At 36.5% G+C, this 22,761-nt stretch overlaps 1 protein-coding gene across 7 annotated transcripts in view; it reads left to right on the top strand.

Moving 5' to 3' along the window:
- The window catches only part of LOC131147823 (zinc finger BED domain-containing protein RICESLEEPER 1-like), a 32,898-nt gene extending 12,313 nt beyond the window's left edge, over nt 1-20,585 (top strand). The window contains exons 2-4 of one of the 7 annotated variants that reach the window (XR_009134942.1): nt 14,883-16,903; nt 18,650-18,732; nt 19,489-19,838. Coding sequence is in view for 3 of the 7 variants with exons in the window: in XM_058097415.1 (XP_057953398.1) it covers nt 14,908-16,903; nt 18,650-18,666 (2,013 nt within the window). In the remaining 4 variants the exon portion in view is untranslated. Of the gene's footprint in view, nt 1-14,882; nt 16,904-18,649; nt 19,839-20,102 lie in introns of those variants that run through there. The other 6 variants (XR_009134945.1, XR_009134943.1, XR_009134944.1 and 3 more) reach the window with 6 other exon arrangements.
- The last annotated feature ends 2,176 nt before the right edge of the window (nt 20,586-22,761 follow it).

Below are 22,761 nucleotides of genomic sequence, written 5' to 3' on the forward strand. Positions count from 1 at the left end.
CGCGTCTTTTGTGCCTTTTTAGTTGAAGCTTACGCGTTTTGGGTGTGCAATTCTCAAGTTAGATTTGGCTAGAGAATTTTAACTCCTTGTATACATAAAAGGAATGTCATAATATGATTTGATTCTGAAACTCTTTAACCTCACCCTTGCCAAAAGAATTGAGAGTTGTATGTTAGATCTTGATAATAATATGAACTTTGTAATTTTAAATCCATCTCGTCATGTTTTTATGTAATGAATTTAAGTTAGAAATTTGTTATTGTCCAACAAGTAGTTTGTGAATTATATTTGATTTTTTTACTTTATATTTTTTACTTAAGTTTTTCTTTATTTGTAAAATATATGTAATTTATTTATATATTTTTATCTAAAAATAAAATTCTCAAAAGGCTTAGGGCTTATGGTTCACCTCTTTTAGGGTTAGAATGCCTTGCCTTTGCCTTTTAAAACATTGACTCAAGAGAGTTTATTTATAACACAAGCTGCATAGAAATGTATCAGCCTATGAGGGTAAAAAGTTGAAAACATGAAGAGAACCTAATTGAGATGAAGAGGCCCTTTAAAGGAAAAATTAAAAATTGATACGGAGAGATCATAAGATCTTATGTTCATTAGAGAAGAAGTAGAAGAAGAATACAAAAGATATTATGACCTTATATTTGTTTTATATATAGCTTTCTCTCTCCTCTCTTTCTCAGGCTCGTGTGCACTTACACATGCAGGCAAAGGGCAAGTGGATGAGATTTTATCCTTTTTGGAGCACAGGAACAATGTGCAAAGTAGGATGCTTGAAAGAAAAAGGAAAAAGAAAAAAGTTTCTTTCTTTTGGTTTCCCATGATCTCATTGGGTTTGATCGAAACTTGTTATGGAGGAAAATCTCCTCTACGTCCTCAGTAATCAAAAATTGCATTTGTAAAAGATTGGGGAAGTAATCAAAAATTGCATTTGTAAAAGATTGGGGAAGGGGGTCTTGTTTTGGTGGAGAAGGCCAATTAGCAATTAGAATTGGTGTATTAGGGTTACTTTTTTGGCTGCTAGATGGGTCACACACACAGGCAAAGGGGTAGTGGATGAGATTTTATCCTTTTAGGAGCACAGGAACAATGCACAAAGTAGGATGCTTGAAAAGAAAAGGAAAGATAAAAAGTTTCCCTCTTTTGCTTTCCCTTGATCTCATTGGGTTTGATTGAAATTTGTTATGGAGGAAAATCTCCTCAAGTCCTTAGTAATTGAAAATTGCATTAGTAAAAGATTGGGGGAAGGGGGTTTTGTTCTAGTGAAGGCTAGCAATTAGAGCTGGTATATTAGGGTTACTTTATTGGCTGCTAGATGGGTTTGGGATTGTTTGTCCTTTTTTTTTTTTTTAAATTCTTTTTTATTTGTATAGATTGGAGCTTTTCATTCATTACATGAAGTTTGCAAGAATTTTAATTGTGTGGCAGTCAAATCATAAGGGGAAGTTTTTGGACCTAGGGTTGTGCTCAATGGCAATCATCCCTATCTGTTTGAATGGGCAAGTTGGCAAAATTAAGTTGAAGCACTAAAATTGGTGGTGAATTGGAAGAAGAGCAGATCTCAAAATTCAATTGCAAATCCCTTTGTTCTGCTTTATCTTTCCTTCTTTCATACTGTTAAGGCTTGATATAAATTGTTGGCCATAATCTAACAGCTTAAGATTTTAGGTAAAGTGATAATCTAACATGGTATTGAACCATGGTTGCCACGAGGCTCTGGGTTCTAGTCTTGTTGCTTGAGTTTATAGTTTGATTGTTCACAATTATTTTATTCTGTGTAATGGGAGTAATTTCTCGTGTTTCTCTCCTCATGTGCAATCAGAATGCATCTGGGGGGAAGTGTTAAGGCTTGATATGCATTGTTAACCCACAATGTGCGGAGGCTTTTTGGTGAAGTGGTAATCTTACAAATGCAATTCTTTGTTTATAAAAAGGAAAAAAAATTGTCAATGAATCTCTGGCTAATAATGTTTTTCAGAGTTGGGAAAACACGATGACTGGGGTATGCAAGCTAGAAACTCATTCAGGTGGTTGGTGTTGTAGCAACTGTGGAGGAGCAGAGCTGGTTCATGTTGGTGTGTTGTGGCTGTTTGTTCTGAGGGTTAGGGGTAGGCAAGATTGTTAAAATTGGGACCATATTGGACCTTGGATAGGGTTGGCTAGATTCAATTGTAGGATCAGATTGATGATCGTAAGATTCTACCAATGTTTATAAAACTAGTATGGAAATGCATCTATATATTCTTTCAAAATTTTCAATATTGCAAACCTAGAAAATTGGCCAGTATGTCTTCAAAACTAAGAAAATCACAACTAGGAGTAGCTCAAATAGTAGAGTTCCTATATAATTAAGATCTAGTTTCATATTGTTGCATTCGTAACTCCATTGAACAACCTAGAAAGGTGTAAATACTTTAAAAAATAAAGAATAACTTAATTTTTAACATGAAACTTTCAACGTACAACTCTATTACAAGAACACTTAAAACCAAAAAAATGTTTTAGCAAACAAATATCAAAAGCAAAACTATCAGGCTGGCTTATCCACAATAATGTAATCATTTAAGTAAAAATTTGTTTCATTAATATCATTGAGATCAACAAGGTCTTCATCACACTCATCAACATTGGCATCATTATTATTATTATCAGCTGCATTAGTGTCCTAATTTTTATCCCAAACATAACATTAATATCTGGAGCGCCTATTGAAGAACAATAACCTGGAATAAGATTATGAGTTCATAATTTTGTTAATATTAAATATAAAAAAAATCACCTTATAGGTTTTCTATTTCTTGCACAAATTGTGTGCGACAAGTGTTATGTCTATGGCTCAAGCAATGTAGAAAAAGAACTAAACATGTAAACTTTTGTAGAATCTGACAATCCTATGATTCCTACCCTGATCCTACTACAATCCTTTTGATCACACAGATCCTAGTATGATCCAACAAATTTGTGATTCTATGATCTGCGTTGTTTTGTCAAAGTAGGTAATCTAGATTGTGATTTTAACAATCATGGGGTAGGTAGGGTTTGTGAGAAGGTGGATGACACATGTGGCTCTAGATGGGATGGTGTGAGCATCAAATGGGATGGGCTGGGTATTATTACTATTCTTGTACATTTGAGTCATCTTTTGCAATGTAGAAAAAGAACTAAACATGTAAACTTTTGTAGAATCTTACAATCCTATGATTCCTACCCTGATCCTACTACAATCCTTTTGATCACACAGATCCTACTATGATCAATTTGTGATTCTATGATCTGCGTGGTTTTGTCAAAGTAGGTAATCTAGATTGTGATTTTAACAATCATGGGGTAGGTAGGGTTTGTGAGAAGGTGGATGACACATGTGGCTCTAGATGGGATGGTGTGAGCATCAAATGGGATGGGCTGGGTATTATTACTATTCTTGTACATTTGAGTCATCTTTTGGGTTGGGCAACAGGGGGGCTAGATCCAGTTATGTCTGAAGGCCATCTTGCTGTTTCTCTCAGTAGACTGACCCACTATCTAAATCAAGTCTTATTTTGAGTAAATGAGCTTAAGCCCAAATTAAGCACTGCCTCAAAAATGAGTGAAAACCCAAGTCTATGATTGGGTTTTTTTTTGGGGGGGGGGGGGGTTTCTAATCCTCATATTGGCAACATTCATAGTAAGCGATGACAAAACTGCAGGTCTCCTCTTACAGTTTAGGCCAAGTCCCAAAGGAAGTGTGTTGCTAAATCTTCTGGTGAGGATTCGAAGAAATATAGGTAAGAAGCCGAGACAGGTTTGTCATCCTCAAGAGGTGTTGCCTACTCAAGCATGTGTTAGATCTTCCTTGGTGAATGATCATAGACTGCGACTCGTGTGTTCAAATTTGGGGAAAAATGAGTAGGATGATGGAGTATAATGTGATGATCTAAGCTCACCGAATTTCAGGATCGATGTGTTGGTGACAAAATGCGAGAAAAGAAATGGTGGGAGCCAGAAAGGCCCTCTAAAGCTGATAGACAGAGTTTGATGGCTGAGTCAGGCAAAGCTGAGACTCAAAGGGAGATGAAGTCAGGTCTTGAAATGAACAAAGGCTTTGAAAAGCAACGCCTTCATCCAAGGATATGAAAGAAAAAGGTTTCTAGGAGAAACAGATGGAAAAAGGGTATTAACCTGGGGATATTGTGAAGACTGTATTTACAGGAGGTTATTTGGGCAGATATCATCTCCTTTAAGGGGTGTGATCCAAGGCATGCATTTATTTCTTGGTTAGCAACTTGGAATAGGCTAAAGACTTCGGATAGAATCTCAAGATAGGATGATTCTCTTTCTCTTTTATGCTGCTTCGGTCTTAATGGCCCTGAACCCAGGGATCATCTCTTCTTTGAGTGTGATTTTAGTGGCAGGTTCTACAAGAGTCTTGGCTTCCTTAGGTTTATCTCCATCCAGTACTCATTGGACCATTAAAATTGAAAGACCCAGGGGTCTTGGGCCGCAATCTCTTTCAGCTATCAATAAGGTTTTCTTGGAGGCCTGTATCTAAAATATCTGGACTCTGGAGAGCTAGGAACAAGAAAAGTTTTGAGGATCTTCTTGATTGCATCGAGTTGTTGATGGCCAGCACAGTTGAAGATATCAATTTCTGTATAGCTGGGTCTAGAAGATTAAGAAGATGAGCTTGCCCTGTATTTGGAGGTGTTCTTGCCCTGTTTATTGTTCTTTCCTTATTTTTTGATTTTCTGTTTTGGTTGTTGGTTTTTTTTTGGATCCGTAAATGTAAAATATATTGATAAAAAATGGGTATGTACAGAAATTCTGGGCATACTCGAGAGAAGGGAAGCAAAGGCTCCCAAACAACACAAAAAAGCAATTACACTCAACTTGGGCATCCCCAGGGCCACAAAGGCCTTCAAAAACTAATCTAACAGTCAAAAGACATAAAAAATAAGTAACACTTAAAATGCACAAAGAGGTACCATCAAAACTGCTCAAGCCACCTTCAGAAAGAGATCCATGTTGATAAAGGAAACCCATCAAGGAAGCAGCAGAAACAGAAAAATCAGAGCAGCAAATGGCTCACAGCACAATCAGTGAAGGAGAGAAGACTGAAAACCCTTTGAAGGTGAATAAGAATCTATTTACAAAGGGGGATAAAAAGGTCCCTTGGACTACTTTGTTTGCAAGCAATAGACAAAGACACTGTTGTGGGGATGTCCCAGCTTATCCCTCGAATGGAATGGGAGCAAAGCTTGAGCTTCAAGATATAGAGAACTCTGTTGACTTGGGGGAGAACTGCTTGATTGGCTATTTTGCTGGGAAATACCCGGGGATGGCTGCTCTTCAACAGATTGTGAAGGCTTGGAATGTTCATACAGATGTGTCGCAACATGGAAGTGGATGGACTATTTCCAAGTTCAGATGCAAAGATGACATGGCTCATGTCATACAAGGTGGCCCTTATCTAGCTTATGGTAGGCCTCTTATGCTTAGAATCATGCCAGACATGTTTCAATTTGATAGCAAAGATGTGAGTATTGTTTCTGTTTGGGTACAATTGAAGAACCTTCCTCTAAAGTTGTGGTCCCTTAAAGCTATTGGCAAGATCTGCTCTGAGCTGGGCAAACCCTTATATGCTAATAAGCTCACTAAAAATAGAGAGAGGTTTACTTATGCAAGGGTACTTGTTGAGATTGATGTAGCCAAAGAGGTTAAAAAAGATATCAAAGTCTGGCTGCCAAATGGGATTGAAATTTCCCAAGAAATCTGCTATGAAAATATACCAAGGTTCTGTAGTGGCTGCAAGAAACTGGGGCACTTGAAGGGGAATTGCACAGCTGGTGGGATGAAGGGTAAACAAGTGCCAGCCAAGAAGGCTGTGGTGCTTGCAAAAAATGGAGTTGCTGAAAGTGAGAAGGCTTGTGACACTACTGTAGCAAAGCCTATTGCAGATAACCCATCTAGTAGTGGTCTGGACAAGCACTTGGAACCAGAAACATCTGAGAACATAGAGGACAATGGTGAGAGTGTTGTTGCTCCACACAAGCCTACAAAGGTAAATTCATCAAAGGAGTCCAGAGAGGCTGTAACAGTGAAGGGTAATACTCAAGCTTCTTCAGCAGGTCTTGCAGAGAAGGGGACTGACCTACTGAAAGACAAAGGAAAGGGCTCATGCCCTGATATCAAAGCTCTAAAGGACAAAGGTAAAACCCATGAGGATGAGTTTATTCCAGTTAAAAACAAAAAAAACTTCAAGGAAAGCAACCAAACCAAACAACCAGCTGGGAAGGGGGGTACAGTACCCCATACCAGATCATGTAGATAGCTACCTGGAACATAAGGGGTCTGAACAAACCCTTTAAACAAAATGCAGTGATTAACTCCATTAGAAAGCATAAATTGATGTGTTTGGTGCACTTGAAACCAAAGTATCAGTGGACAAGCTGGAAAACCTTATGAATAAAAAGCTGCTGAATTGGAAACAGTTTAACAACTTCAATTGTCATGGTGCTGGAAGGATTCTGGTGTTTTGGATTCTTAGAGTCCATATGCAAATTATTGATTGCAAAGACCAGGTAATTCACTGTAACATTAAATGTTTAATTTCTAACAACTGCTTTACAGTGAGTTTTGTTTATGGTTTACACTCTGTTGTCTCTAGACGTCCCATGTGGATGGATTTGGTGAGGGTTAGTAAGTCTTGTACTAGCCCTTGGCTCTTGATGGGTGATTTTAATAATGTGCTTATAGCAGAAGAAAAAAGAAATGGGGTCAATGTGATTGATTATGAGGTGAAAGACATGAGGGACTGTTTCATGGAGGCAAGGATATTAGATATTTGCTCTATTGGGTGTTTGTTAACTTGGGCTAACGGAAGAGTTTGGTGCAAGCTTGATAGGGCAATGTTTAATTCCAAATGGGATAACAGCAGCCTGAAACCCCACACTTGCTTCCAGTTACGTGGTCACATATCATACCACTCCCTATGCATAGTTCCTGGCCACTGGTTGTTCTTCTCGAACAGTCTCATGGTTTCGAGATTCCTCTGACGTTTCATATGTGTCTTCAGAATCTAGGGTTTTAGATTCATCATCCGCCCAAAATTTACTTTTAAGTGGACCCATCAAAACATCTTTTGCACCTTTTGAGCTTCCACTCCTTGAAGGGATATCAGTCGTATTTCTAATATCCTTCTCCTTCAAAATCTGCTTACCTGCCCGTTCCTTGCCTCCATTACCGTCAAGTATTCGGGAAGCTTCAGCACAGATCTCGATTGAGCTTTTCTTGGCCCAATCGGTCTCATTACCACTGTATCTATCAATAACTTTTAGGGTAACTCGCACTTCATTCTTCAAAATTCAAATCTTTTTTAGGGCTCTTCGAAGCCTTACGCCCAGCTCTACACCCCATTGCGAACATGAAATCCACCTTACAGAAACCCTAGATGGAAAACTGAAGGCAGACGCAAAAACTGATTCACGAGCCTGCTTTGCAAAGGGGTAAACTCGTTTGAAAACTTGAAATCAACAAGGGATCGAAGATGAACAGAGGTGGAGGTGGAGGAAGAGCCAAGGTAGCCGTGCATCCCTAGAGAGGGTTGAGAGCTTCTCTCTCTAACATGGCTTTTATTTTATTTTATTTTATTTTTATTATTGAGTTGGGTTCTAGCTGCCTGTTCTGTATTGGTTCTAGCGGTCTGTTTTGTTGGTTGTTTTACTGGTCATTGCTGTAGTTTTTCCCATGGTTAATACATTCTGCTTATCTTTTTATAAAAAAGATGGAAGTTTCTCTTGTTGGGAGCCCAAATGAAACAAAAAAAGATTCAATGGCAAAGGTTTGTGAGGGAGGACTTTAACAAGGGGAAGGAATGGGGTGATGAATTTGGGGGGAGTCTAATAGTGGCTAGTGATTTTGACTGCCATAGTGGTTTATTATGGGATGAGTTTTGGGAATAGAATATTGATGTTATTTGGACTCTTTGGACTATGCATATAATATTTTCCACATCGCAGATTCCTAGTATAGGCTTGGAAGGAGTTCCTATTTTTGAGTACGGTTTTAACAAAACAGGTATTAGTTTGGTAGGCCCAACTGGGGATGGTATCTTACTTTCTCTTTCTTGGAGAAGGTTAGTAATGATATTGAAGCTTTAGAACTCATGGATAAGTTGGGTTTGCGAGTATCTGCACTGGCATGGCAAGAAGTTATATTGATTTTGGTGAAACCAAAATAAAAAAAAAAAAGGTCAAATAGAGTTGGTGAATTTATTATAAATTGTGATGGGAAGGGTTTGAAAAGGCGAATTAGTTGTCTTAGATATTTTATTTTCTATTTTTCTCATGTGTTTTTTTCTTTCTTTTTCCATTTTTTAGTTTTCAGGATTGTACTTTTTTCCAAAAAATAAACGGGCATCCCTGGGCCATAAGGCTCTGCATTTTTTTGCAAGGGTAAGGAGAGGGTCGTCATAGTGTAAACCGGTCACAAAGGAGCAACCTTATCATTGATCCAAGGCCCACCCTCAAATTGTACTTCTTTCCTTTCTTCTAGTAAATTTTCTTTTTCTATAAAAAAGGACAACGTTATTATTTAAATCTTCAGACAAATTTTGAGGGTAAAGGGATGAGTGAAAACAATGTATACTGTGACTCTAGATGTTGATTTTATGGGGAAAGTTTTAAAAACTGAGACTCAAAAGGGAGCAAAGGACAAAGAAAATATAACTATTGGCCTCATCATGATTGGTGGTTTGGAATCATGATCCAGTAGCATGGGTTTTACATGGCAGATTGAGAGATGTACCATCATAAGTGATTAGAACTCTCTATAAGATCTCTAAGTGGACTTTAAAAAGGCTACGTAGAGTTCTTTTTCACTTTGCTTAACAACCAATTATACTTCTATATTATATTTATGTTGGAAATTAGAAAAGAGGCCCCCGGGGTTGGGGGGGGGGGGTTGAATACTCCAAGAGCCATATTTGAATTCCCTGGGCCTAACTATCCTTGGCCCATTTTGTTTGCCTGCTTCAAAGACGTTGGGTTGTGTCTCTTAGTGGGCGCTTCAATTCCCAATCCACTCTGCTTCAATTTTGAGTTCCCAATCACATGTGCCTCCTATCCTTAGCCTTCTGTTAAGCCCAAAGCCTTTTTCATCTTTCTCTTCTTGTGCTCGCCCAATCTATCCCTTGGGCTATCTGATTCAATTTGGTGCCCCTGCCCCACGGCAGTTCCAATCTCAGCTAGTGCTATCCGCCTTAGCCAACAAACGCCCAAGGGAGAATCCTAGGTGTTTGGAGGATAACCTAGCAATTATCCTTGTAAATGACCTAGAAACTTTGAATGTAGAGGATTGCTATCCCTCTAACCTTTTGTGATCCCAATAGGCTGGATTTTGGTAGCACATTCTCAAGATGTAGGTTTTGGGTTGGGTACTTACTAAAATGAACCTGGTGATTAAGGCTATTGGGGTTTTTTTTTGGAAGGCTTCAAAGAAGTGCGTTGGGCCTTTTTGAGGAAATTGAGAAAAAAGAATGTGATGAAGGGAAAATCTAGGAAATGCGGACATTTATGAAAGCTTGAAGTGTCAGTGGCCAACATGTATTGGATATTGATACCTGCCGGACACTCTCCGACATGTATCCAACACATGTCAGAAATTAATTAATTTATTTTTATTTATGGACATGGCTAAAACACTTTCCAACACTTTGTGATATGACTAGGACAACTCTTGGACATTTCTTGCACCGAGATGCTTTGTTTGGTTGCCCTCTCTAAATCTATCAATAAAACCCCATAAAACAATTAGGAGAAGTTGAAAGATTGAGAGTCAGGAGGTTCTTTGACATTTGAGTGGTTAGGATTTGAAGCACTAGTGCCTATGTGCCAGCCTTGTAGAGCACCGTTGGACCTCCCAACCCCTAGAACCCCTAACCCTCTTTGAAAAAAATAAAATAAAATAGAATAAAACCATAAATCATTTGCCGTTCTTTGTTCATTTTTTTAATTTCATGATAAGACTTGCCCATTTCCCCCATAAGCCATGTCCTTGAGTTATGTTTTTGTTGTTAGACCAATACTATGCAATATGAATGTAGTTGATGATGTATAGTTTGTAAAACATGTAATTGATAATTTTGCATAAATGGTGCTTATATGTCATTTTAAATCAAAATTACAACAATATTTGTCATCTAAAAGGAAAACATGCCTATATATATATATATATATACTTTTACATTAATTAATTAGTGTATCCCTAACGTGTCGTATCCTCATTTTTTCGAAATTGTCGTATGGTCGTGTTGGTATCGTGTCGTATCCGTGTCTTGTGTCGGTATTAGTGCTTCCTAGGGGAAAATACTTGAGAAAAAGCAACAAGGCTGCAGCCATAAGAAAGGCACTAGTAGGGAGCTGAAGAGACTATAGAAAATTTTGTAAACTATGACAAGTCAGAAAGATTTTTAGAAATGGGAGTGGCCGGAAGCAACAAGATTGTTTAGCACCTATTTTGAGAAAAGTAATCACATGGAATGTCAGGAGGCTAAATGATAAAACCAAAAGGGCTGTTATAAGGTCATTTCTCAAAACATTCATGTTGAAGCAACAAGTTTTCAAAATGGAAGGTGGTTGGCCTCCACTTGATCCCTCCTATGTCAAGTAAGATTGGAAAGTGATCCGAGATGGACCAAGGGAGTAAGGATTGTGTAGCTTTTGGGAAATTTTCCTCCCAATTAGGAAAATTTTTTCATGGATTTTCACTAGTGTTTATGGTCCGGGTGAAGGCCTTTCCGAGCATCGCTTCTAGAATGAGCTCGTGGAGGTTAGAGATAAGTGGGAGGCTTCTTGGGTTATAGGGGGAGACTTTAGCTTGGTCTTATATCCTCACGAAAGGAATGGGAGATCATCTTATTCTTCCTACAACCTATTTTCACATTTAAGTAGTTTGACATTTGTGCATGCACTTCCAAAATAATTTGGAAATTAACTTTACATCTATAGTTGAAAGCTATGGCATTGGCAATGTGATGCTATAATGATGTGAATGGTGCCAACAACTAACCTAGCTCGATTCATGAGTGCCAATGGTTGTTGTCATTCATCTGGCTCTAGCTTGATAATTGTTGGTCTATAAAGTAAAGGGGTAAATACATTTTTTTTATTAATGCAATGATCTAGTGATCTATATCTGATTAAGAATGTAGTTGCTCATTTTTTCCTTCATGAAACTATTGATCAGCAATGCTTATGGTTTTTGCAATAGCAAGAAGCCTTAAGTCCTACTAGGTAGGGTTGGTTAGATGAATCCTTTTCCACAAATTCACACAATCAATGGCATTTTCCTTGGCCAGCTTAAGAGCTGTTAACTCTTTCCTCATATCTCATTCCATGTTATTTTAGGCCTACCCCTACCCTCTTCTAATACTAGTAACAATGAATAGCTCACTCCTCTTCACTAGTGCACTATTCGGCCTGTGTTCCAAATGCCCAAACCATCTCAGTTGCCCCTCTCTTATCTTATCTTTTTCTACTAGTGCTATGTGTAGCTTATTGTGAATATGTTCATTCCTTAATTTATTCTTTAATGTTATGCCACTAATCCACCTAAGCATTCACATTTTGGCAACTTTTGCTTTTTGGGATATGTTGTTTCTTAGTTGCCCAACATTCTGATCCATTAAAGCATGGCTGGTCTAATAGCCATATCATAAAACTTTTCTTTTAATTTTAAGGGTATTCTATGATCACATAGCACGCTTGAAGCACTCCCCTCTTCAATTTCCCTTTTCTCTTGCATAGTAGATCCAAGGTATCTAAATCTGCTAGTGCTATTAATTTCTTGACCATTGAAGTTTTGTCTTATCTCCAGTATTCCTCCTTACATGGCTGAAATTACATTTAATATATTCTGATTTATTTGAGGGCGGACCTTGGATCAATGGTAAGATTGCTCCTTTGTAACTGGTCGGTCATGAGTTTGAGTCCAAGGAAACAGCCTCTCTGCATAAAAAAAGCGTTGGTAAGGCTGCGTACATCTTCCCCTTACTCTCACAAAGCAAGAAGCCTTATGGGCCGAGAACGCCATATAAATAGATTCTAACTTAGATTCTACTCCTACTTTCATCGGTCAAAACAATATCAGCTGCAAATAGCATACACTATGGAGTCTTGTTTTGAATATGCCTAGTGAGTTTATCAATCACTAAAGTGAAAAGATAAGAGTTCAAAATAGAACCTTGATGTACACCTATTGCCATTGGAAATTCTCTAGACTCTCCTAATGTAGTCCTAATGTGAGTCATTACTCTTTCATACATGTCCTTAATGACATCAATATGCCTACTACATACTCCTTTTCTAAAACTCACCATAGAACTTCCTTAGGTATTCTATTATTGGCTTTCTCTAGGTCAATAAAAACCATATGCAAGCCCTTTTTCTTTTTTCTAAACTTTTTCATTAATCTTCTTAACCGATAAATAGCTTTGTTGTTGATCTCCGAGGCATAAAACTAAATTGATTCTCTGAGACCCTCGTTTCTAACCTTATTCTTTATTCTATTACCCTTTCCCATAGTTTTATCATTTGACTCATAAGTTTAATTTCGCGATAATTAATACAATTTTGAGTATTGCCTTCGATTTGGTATATAGGTATTAATGTGCTTTTCATACATTCATCTAGCATTTTCTTAGTTTTTTATAATAGTTTTGAATAGGTTTATCGAAAAAAAAAGTGTTTAGTAGATTACTTAGCCATATACTTTCATTATCCCATAGATATTTTAAAACTTAAATTTGGATGTTATTTGGTCCTATAGTTTTCCCATTTTTCATCTTTTTAAAAGCCATCTTAACTTCCATGACTCTAATTTTGAGAATAAACTTTTTCCTCATTTGTCACTTCCTAATTTTAAGCTTTTAATTTTGTTTTTATTAAATAATTTGTTTATGGTTACTGCAATTACGGTTTAATTATCTTGGATTCCATAACAAATGTGATTATAAATTCATTGATCGACAAATACCTGCTCTGACATTGTCCCTGTCTTGATTCATGAAAGCCTTGATACAAAATGAAATCCTCATAAGATATCACTCATTGCTTTTTTCTGCCTCACCTCCCGTTTGATTGTCAATCTATTATTGAAACCTGTAGCAATTACTGAATAGTGATTTGTATAAATCTTGCTTTAAATGGTAATGGAATCAAATCTCTAGGTTTCAAGGTTGACCTTTATGGAAAATCTTGGTTTTATCAAAATTCAGTCATAGGAAGCTATGATCATTGTTGGTTACATAGGCACTAACAGAGCATCTCAATAAGTTGTTTGGACTACATAGATTAAAGGGATCAATGAGTTTGTTGAGTTCAAATGCAAGGAGTTCTTTAATTTGGCTATTGCTAGTCTACAAGTACAGCTGTTTTTTTTTTTTTTCTTTTTTTACAAAAAGAAGTTAGATATTTTCTTTTGTACAAGTATAGCTCATATGAAATATAATGATTAGATGCTACGAAAAGTTTGTTTGACAAAATTTATTCATGTTATCAGGACTAGTGGCCCAATGCAGGCTTTCCTGCCAAACTTTTTTTTTTGGTATGTTTTTTTGGGTCAGTTTTTTTTTGGGGGGGGGTGGGGGTTGGAGGGTCTACTAAATTTTGGTTTTTGCTGAAAATTTTTGGGATTTCTAGAGGGTTGAAAATGAAAACATCATTCAAATTATTTTTGCAAAATTCTGGCCAAAATTTCAGATATTTAAAAACTGAGCAAAGTGAAATTCAGCATTTTACGTTTTGTTTCTAAATTATTCACAATCATCTATTTTAACAATTCCAAAAGTCTCATTCATAATTTCCACAATTTACTATAGATTTTGGCTGTTTCATTAAATAAAAATTGAAACTCTTATTGAAATTTTTGTAAATTGAAATCTTCGAATTTCCATTGAAATCGAAATTTTGGTCCTTGTGCTGGAGTTTCAAATTTCGAAAATAGCATCTTAAAAGTGGAACTATTCGGCCCAGTGGTTGGTTGCTGCACTTTAATAACAAGTTCAAATTGCAAGCATCTCAAACAAGGCTACCTTTTGCCCTACCATACCTGTTGTGGCATGGGCGCCTTGTTAATATTGTGTTGTTCTTTATTTCTCTTTTAAAAACTATAGTATGATTGTTTGTAGACTGATAAATCCAAAGCAAAGTCCTTCCTAGAAGGTTTTTGAATGCCATGAAGAATAAATATCTCCTTTAGCAAGTTATAACTACTCCTTTTACAAAGTTAAACTATAGTATGATTGTTTGTAGACTGATCTATCCAAAGCAAAGTCCTTCCTAGAAGGTTTTTGAATGCCATGAAGAATAGATATCTCCTTTAGCAAGTTATAACTACTCCTTTTACAAACTTGCAAATACACACAAATCAGATTTTGATGAAGACTGTTAAAACAATCTTCAGCAATATATGGTCTTATGCTGCCAAAAAGCCCAGATGTATTATTTGTCTGCATTCTACATCCTGTCCATGTTTGAAAAATTATGATAGACGACAAATAGTATCTAGAGAAAAAGTATTTGTGATTAGAAAAGAAGTGAGGTGACTGCTTAATGATATCATCTGCTGAGATTGTTTTAATTAATGTGTTCAATTAACATTCCTTTTCCGGGTCTGGGCAACTTGCATTGTTTAGTTTCGCTTTTTGGACCATCTGAAGAATGCATGGATAGATAGTTCAAGTCAATTTCTTTTTTGCATTTTATATATTGAATTGCATTTCTTTTTAGACTGATGAATCAGTACTTCTGCAATCTTAGTTAATGGTTGTCAGTATTTTATAATTTTATATAGTAGAAATAAAATATTAGCATTTGGTTTTTTGTGATGTGCAGCTATTGATAAATTCAGGGTCATGCAATGGAAACATTAAACGAGTCAGTTATAGTTAAATCTAGTAGATTAAAATCTGTTGTATGGAATGACTTTGATAGGGTTAAAAGTGGCGACACCTGTGTGGCTGTCTGCAGGCACTGCAAAAAGAAACTTAGTGGATCAAGTACTAGTGGAACATCTCATCTGAGAAATCATTTATTTAGGTGTCGGAGAAGATCTAATCATGATATAGCTCAAATGGTTGCAGCAAGGGAAAAGAAAAAGGAGGGAACCGTTACTCTTCCAACTTACAATTTTGCTTCAGAGCAGAAAAAGGATGAAATGCTTCAGCTTGTGAATGTTAAATTTGAACAGGAGCAAATGCAAGATAGTCCCATTGATCATGGAAATGTTAATTTTGATCAAAACCAGAGTCATGTTGATCTTGCCCGCATGATTATTTTACATGCTTATCCTTTGGCTATGGTTGAGCATGATGGGTTCAGAATTTTTGTTAAGAATCTCCAACCATTATTTGAGCATGTTTCATTGAGTAGAATTGAGATTTACTGTAAGGAAATTTATGAGAAAGAGAAACAAAAAGTGTATGAAGTGTTTGATAAATTGCCTGGTAAAATCAGCCTTGGTTTTGATACATGGGCTGCTCCAGAAGATGCTGTATACTTGTGTTTGACAGCACACTACATTGATGAAGCTTGGCAATTAAACAAGAAAATTCTAAACTTCATGATGATTACTTGTTATGCAGAAGACTCGCTTTCAGAAGTTATTATGACATGCCTAATGGATTGGGATATTGATCGCAAGTTGTTCTCCATTACGTTTGATTGTTGTCCCACAAATGACAATGTTGTCTTTAGAGTTAAGGATCGACTTTCCCAAAACAAGTTTCTTTTATGTAATGGTAAACTATTTGATGTACGCTGTGCAGCAAATGTTCTCAAATTGATTGTCCTAGATGCATTGGAAGGATCTTGTGAGGTAATACATAAGATTCGAGACAGCATTCTGTACATTAGAAGTTCACAAACAGTGCAGCAGAAGTTCAATGAGATGGCTCAACAAGTTGGGATTGATTGTCGGAAGTGCTTACGTTTGGATAATCGGTTGCAATGGAACTCTACATATGTTATGCTTGAAGCTGCCTTGGAGTACCGAAATGCATTTGTACTTCTGCGAGAACATGACCCTGTCCACACAATTTGTCCATCTGATATTGAGTGGGACAGAGTAACTATCATCGTAAGCTACTTGAAGCTTTTCTTTGAAGTTACTAGTGCTTTCACAAGATGCAAGTCCCCGACTGCAAATTTATATTTTCCTGAGATCTGTGATATTCACTTGCAGTTGATTGAGTGGTGTAAGAACTCTGATGATTATATTAGCTTCTTGACATTGAAAATGAAAAGCAGGTTTGATGAATTTTGGAGCAAATGCAGCTTGGCTTTAGCAGTTGCAGCCATCTTTGATCCTCGCTTTAAGATGAAGTTGATAGAATATTACTATCCACAAATTTACGGAGGTGATGCCCAAGTCCACATTGATTATGTTTCTGACACTATTAAAGAACTTTTCAACGAACACGCTATCTGTTCTCCCTTAGCTTCTCTTGATCAAGGTCTATCTTGGCAAGTGAGCAGCAGTGTTGGGCCTAATTCTGGCTATACGCCTAGTGCTGTCAACGACTCTAGGGATAGGCTGACTGGATTTGATATGTTCCTGCATGAAACTTCACAGAGTGAAAGCATTCAGTCAGAATTGGACAAGTACTTGGAGGAACCTCTCTTTCCTCGTAATGTTGATTTTAGTGTACTAGATTGGTGGAAAATCCAAACACCCAGGTATCCTATCCTATCTATGATGGCACGCAACATTTTGGGAATTCCTGTGTCGAAAGTTTCATTACAGTCTGCATTCAACACTGGAGGCAAAGTGCTGGATCATATACAGAGCTCACTTAGCCCAGATACTATGCAGGCTTTGATGTGTGCGCGAGACTGGATGCAGAATGTGCAAGATGGTTAGTATTTTCTTGCATTTGTGTAATTTTCTATATTTATACTTGTTACTAATTTTATCCTTTATTGGTGTGTCAAATTGCTAGTCATCGTCGTTATTGTGCCTTTGATACATATTAGCAAGTTGATTCTACATTTTCCATCATTTTGAATGACAGTCTATATTTTTTTCTGGGTAAATCTATTGCCTGCTTGAATTGTTTTCGTGCACTAGATCTGGTGTATATTTTAGTCACAGCTGTAACTATATTTTTGTAGCTCATTTGGCTGTTTGAGGAACTTATTTCATATGTTGAATAACACAACATGAGTTATCTGGTTTAGATGTATCAGTTTTATGGGTTAAGACTTAAGATGGATCTATTAATGCCTTGTACTAGATGTTCACTGGAGTAAAGAGTGATATGCCATAGCAAGAATTTTCTAAAGATGAATGGGAGCCAAAACCGTAATTAGGGTATATGATCATCAGCCTCTGTACAAACCTTATTTCAACTCCATCTCTTACATGTTTGGTTCATGGAATGGCTATTCTATTACTGGCCTATTACAAATGGAGCTATTCCTTTGTTTTGTTTTCTATGGAATTGCTAGTTGGGCTCTCATATTGTCTTGCCTTTCACAGTATCGCTTTGGTTCTGAGCAACAAAGCTACTTCTAAGAATATATTCATTTATACTGTATATATTTATTTATTTTCACTATTATGATACAAAGAACTTGTTATTTGCTCTCTTTTTTGGGTAGGAGTTTCCCATATGCGCGCACGCACACACCCTTGCATGTATGAGCTTTTGGAAATTTGATGAGTACAATTTCAGCTGCTGTTGAAATTTGATTGCTTAATGGATTTGTTTTTAGCTATGGCTTCTCTATGAACTTAGCCACCTACTTGCTGAGAGAGAGAGAGAAAAGAGGTGAAAAATTCTGACAGAAAATTTACAAAAATACCTTCTCAACTGTATTTCTCGTAACAGTAAAATGAAGGGAATAAATGCTTGAGGATTGTTCACTGCGGTCATACTAATAACACATCTGAATTGGTTCTTGTGATATTTTATACAAGTATATTTGATTTCCTCCTACTCCTTTTCTCTGATTGTAACTGTTTTGCCCCCCCTGTCCAATCTCAATGTTTTTGCAAATGTAGAACCCGCAACCTCCTGCAAATTAGTAAATTGAAGCCCTTTAAACACACCAGAAATTTATGAAGTAGCCTCTTGTTGAGTTTGTAACTTTGTTCTTTCGTTGACAGAACTTGTTGGTTGAGATTCATATACTATACGATACATTTTTTCACTTTGGGGACTGTTATGCATTTGTTTATGGTTATGGAATGTTTTAACTTGCCTGGCCCTCCCTATTTTTTCCTTTCTGTATTAACCCACAGAACTAGGGGATTGATCTTGGATATTGTTGGCAATTTGGGAAGCAGCTTTGTAAAATAAGATGGGAGGATGGAAGTGAGGATCAATGTGAGTTTAGATAAATACAGGAAATTTGATGTGGGGAATCATTTTGGGGATTTTTGAAAATTATAGTAAGAAGTCATGTGACAATGAAGTTATCTCATTGTCAATTTTCCATAGTCATGATTGTTGTGTTATTGCTACAAACATAACTCCAAAATTTAGTAATTTAGGACATGGAACAATTGTGGTGCTGTGATAAGATTTTTGTATTTGGGTTGATTTATTCTTCTTCCCTAATGGAAAAAGGCTAAATTTTTAATTTGGTGTGGTTTGTAGGAAACTGTTCTTACTAGAGATGTGATGGCAGTTAATCTCGTGCACCTAGCAGTGATTCTTATTAGAGACTCACCATGACGGAGGTTAGTACTTGATTTGAAGGGTAAATTTTGAATGTGCTCTTATTGACAGGAATAACCTTTGGAAAGCCAGTTTACATCATTTCTATAGGACCATTTTGTAAATCAAATGAGGTTGGAAATATGGATAAAGTGACATTTCATTCCCAAAATAGCATGGGGGGATGATGGTCATGCCTGTGATGTTGAATTAAGGCCTTAATGATGATTGGCAGAAGTATCTGCTTTGGTAGAAAGAGCTTTCAGAAATACCGTGTATAGAAAGGGATTTCATTTTTGACTTGCAGAACAAAATCAAATTTTCTGGTAAAAGCTTCTGAGTTTCTTTCAACTACCATGTGGTATTGACTGGGGGTTTGGGGGTATTGGATGTCCATGATTATGGAGCTATGGATGAACAGGTTTCTGTTTTTTTGTTAAGAAATTTTTTCTTCTAGCTTCTGATTCCTCTATGAGATGAACCCTAAAAGAAGGGATTACCTCTTCAGTTGTTCCCACACAGGGTATGAATATTTTTTCTTTTTTTCCTTAAAAAAAAAAAGATAAAAGAAAAAGGAGAGGGCTATGTTAGTTGAAGTTTCCTAACCTTTGAAATTTCCAAATTGCTGATAATATTTATTAGATTTTTGGTATGATTTTTATAACTTATTAAAATTATGTTTTCAAAAAAAAAAAAAAGTTTATGGTCATTAAAAATGTTTTAATATTTTGTGTTTCTTGGGGTTTTTTCTAATTTAATCGACTCCATGTTTGGTGCAGATTACCGATACTAGAAGTTGACTCATGAATATTCACAGTGAAAATTGAAGGATAAAACTGAGGGGATTAAAGAACAAGATTGAGGGATTTGAATTTAGAGGATATATATATATATACATATATATATATTAACCCTATTTGAAAATATTTATGTTATGATGCAAACATGTTGAATGAAGTCCTAGTGTTTTTGGAAAATGTATTTTTCTTTTGTTTTATGGTGACATTAAATTAATATATTTATCTGTAAATACTATTTTTGTTTGTAAATAATTATTGTATTTATTTGGACTCATTGAGACAATTCTTTAGTTGGATTTGAATAAATTTGATATTATTTGGTTGTACAAGTAATTGGCTAAGTTGTGTGCTTTATTTGTTTGTGCAAAATGTCTTGAGATATTCCATTTTTCATGTTTTATTCTTGCTAACCAAAATGGGAAATGAAGATCATGATACTGGTTATCAAATGGCGTAGATTCTAGTATGTGTAATCATGCTTTGGGTAAATTTTATTCAATCCAAGTTGGAAGGATATGGTTTTATATTTGTTTCCTTGAGTAGCTGATCACTGATCAGCTTTGGGTTTGAGTTGGCCTACTGTGGACCTGCAGGTACTTGAGAAGAATTGTGCAGCTATGGGTAGAATTTCAATTACATTCTGGTGAAAACTTCAGGGTGCTTTTTTCTTTTCTTTTCTTTTCTTGTGTGTGTGCGCGCGCGCGCCTGCGTGCACACGTGTGGGTTGGGGGGTGTTGTCATTACTAGAGAATGTACTGTTGCTTTTGAGGTTTGTTGCTTGTATTACCAGAGCATATAGATTGCTGAACAAGAAGGGTTGGGCGTGGAACTCGTTGGCTAATTATGTGGGCATATATTGCTATACTAAGGTGGGAAGTTGTCTCATAAGCTTTTCCATTAAGTCCGTTGGAAAATGAAGACTTTACGTCTTCCAAAACAGATTTGATGTGTAATGTAAGAAATATTTTTACACGTTTTAAAATGGAGATTTTGTCTTTCAAAAGAGACTGCGGTCCAAATTATATATCTGTGTACATTGGATGATAAAATTAGTTACTATTTGCAAATTTTTAGAAGACTCTAGTGTGATATGTATGTTGTTAGTTTGAAGGAAGAAACCCAGTTTCTCATACATAATTAATTGTGTTCCTGACCCTAGAGTTTATATGAAGGCTTGTGATGAAGTGTAAGGTATTAGGGAATTGTGCGGATCAGTTGATCCCTTATATATATAATACTTAACTTTTCATAATATTGTTTCATCATTACTCGAGAACTTGGATCAATTTTGGAACAAATTATTTGAACAACGGACGGTTGGCATGCAACATGTAGTATCTGAGTAAATTTATGATTAGAAATGGTTTTAATTTATAATTGGATTTTTAATGTTTAGAAACAGGCCAAATTTATGATTAGGATTTGACTCGAAATTATAATTTGTAACCTTAGAATTGATGTATGTTTGTCCATATAGGTGTACAACTTATCTTGTAAGGGTTTCTCAGTCAATTTAATAAACACAATGCAATAGTTTAGTGCTAGAACAGGTCCTAGTGCCTTTTATCGCTCTTATCTTTTTGTTTGCTTCTACCTTTAATCTATCCCCTTTTATCCTCCCCCCCGCCCCCCCCCCCCCCCTCCCCCCTCCACCCTCTTCTAATATAAATTCTCTCTTTCGTATTTTCTCCTTTTTTTCATGATTTCTACGAATTATATGATTCTAATTATCTTTATACTTGCACCTCTAATTGTGGGTTACCATAACAAGTCCATTCACAATTCATTCACCTTCTCCCCGTCTCAATCCACTCCATCTCCTAAAAGGTGTTTGATTTTTTATTAAATATTTTTTTTCGCATGCCTGTGTGGGACTTATTATACTACTAGTTACTAAAGGTGTAAAATAAAAACACAATGTCATCGAGGACAACTAGACTCAAAATACTGATTTAGTGATGATTTAACAATATTGTCTCCGAAGAGAGTTTTCATGCAGTCTCTTAGGCCTCTCATGAAGTAGTAAGGTTAAGGCAATCATGGATGATTCCAAAATGACACGAGGTTTTGGATGGAGAGCATGGGAAAGGACATGGTCAACAACTCAAGATTCATAATGGAAAGGCTCAAGGGAAATGTTGCTACAACTCGCCCACAACCCTTTGTTGGGCATAGCCTAATTATACCAACTTGCCTATTGCAAGTGAATGCTTAGGGGGGGGGGGGGGGGGGGAACAAATGTTATTCACCCCGCAATCTCCTCTTAGAGGAAGCATCTCTTATGATGATTTTGACCAGACCCAGCAGCATAGGGGGGCAATAGACTCGTTTTATAGAGAACATAGGCAATGAAGATTATAAGAATGATCTATTGGCTGAATGACCCCGCAATCTCCTCTTAGAGGAAGCATCTCCTATGATGATTTTGACTAGACCCAGCAGCATAGGGGGGCAATAGACTCGTTTTATAGAGAACATAGGCAATGAAGATTATAAGAATGATCTATTGGCTGATTCTATTGGAGAAAGTGGAGAGGTTGAGCACACCACCAAAAGAAATTATGAGGATTCCTTCGTGGTTGAATATATTAAGGAGGAGGAAGACTTTAACTCGGCGAAACATGATGAATTCAATAATTCCTTTTCAGTTGAGGAATTAAAGCTTGCTGAAGGCCAAGGTGATATTGAGAACAAGGATGATCCCAAGTTGTATCTAGAGATTAACAAACTCATCGGCAAAACTTCTATGTTAGGCGAGGACCATCCTTTAGCCTAGCCTATATTTAGTTAGGTAAACATGTTGTATCTTTCACCCTTGATCAATCAAAACATGTTTTGAGCAAGCTTATAGAATGAATAGACCTATCAGGAAATTTTTTGACCTAGGAAGATGACGAAGATAATACTTTCTTTATGGCCAAAATAAGGGGTCTTTCCATTTTATTTTTATTTTTTTTAAATCCTAAATACCAAAATGTCATGTTTTATTGCCGCACGCATGTGTACACAAGTGTGTGTGTGGACTGCACGTGCATGCATGTGCTCACGCATAAACCAATATTTTATTATTTTTAATTAGTTAATTAATTATTTTTTTGAAAAAATTAGGTGGGGGATAAGAGTAGGAGATGGATTGGGGAACGTGGGTAGGCAAGCAGTTTAGTCACCGTAAATAGCAAAAAATAAAGAGGGGTTGGGTGTTGCGTGCATGGAGATGGAAAGGAAGGGGGAAGGAAAAAGAAAGAAGAAAAG

Source organism: Malania oleifera, chromosome 2 (assembly GCF_029873635.1).
Source record: "Malania oleifera isolate guangnan ecotype guangnan chromosome 2, ASM2987363v1, whole genome shotgun sequence".
In the NCBI taxonomy this organism is placed as follows: domain Eukaryota; kingdom Viridiplantae; phylum Streptophyta; class Magnoliopsida; order Santalales; family Ximeniaceae; genus Malania; species Malania oleifera.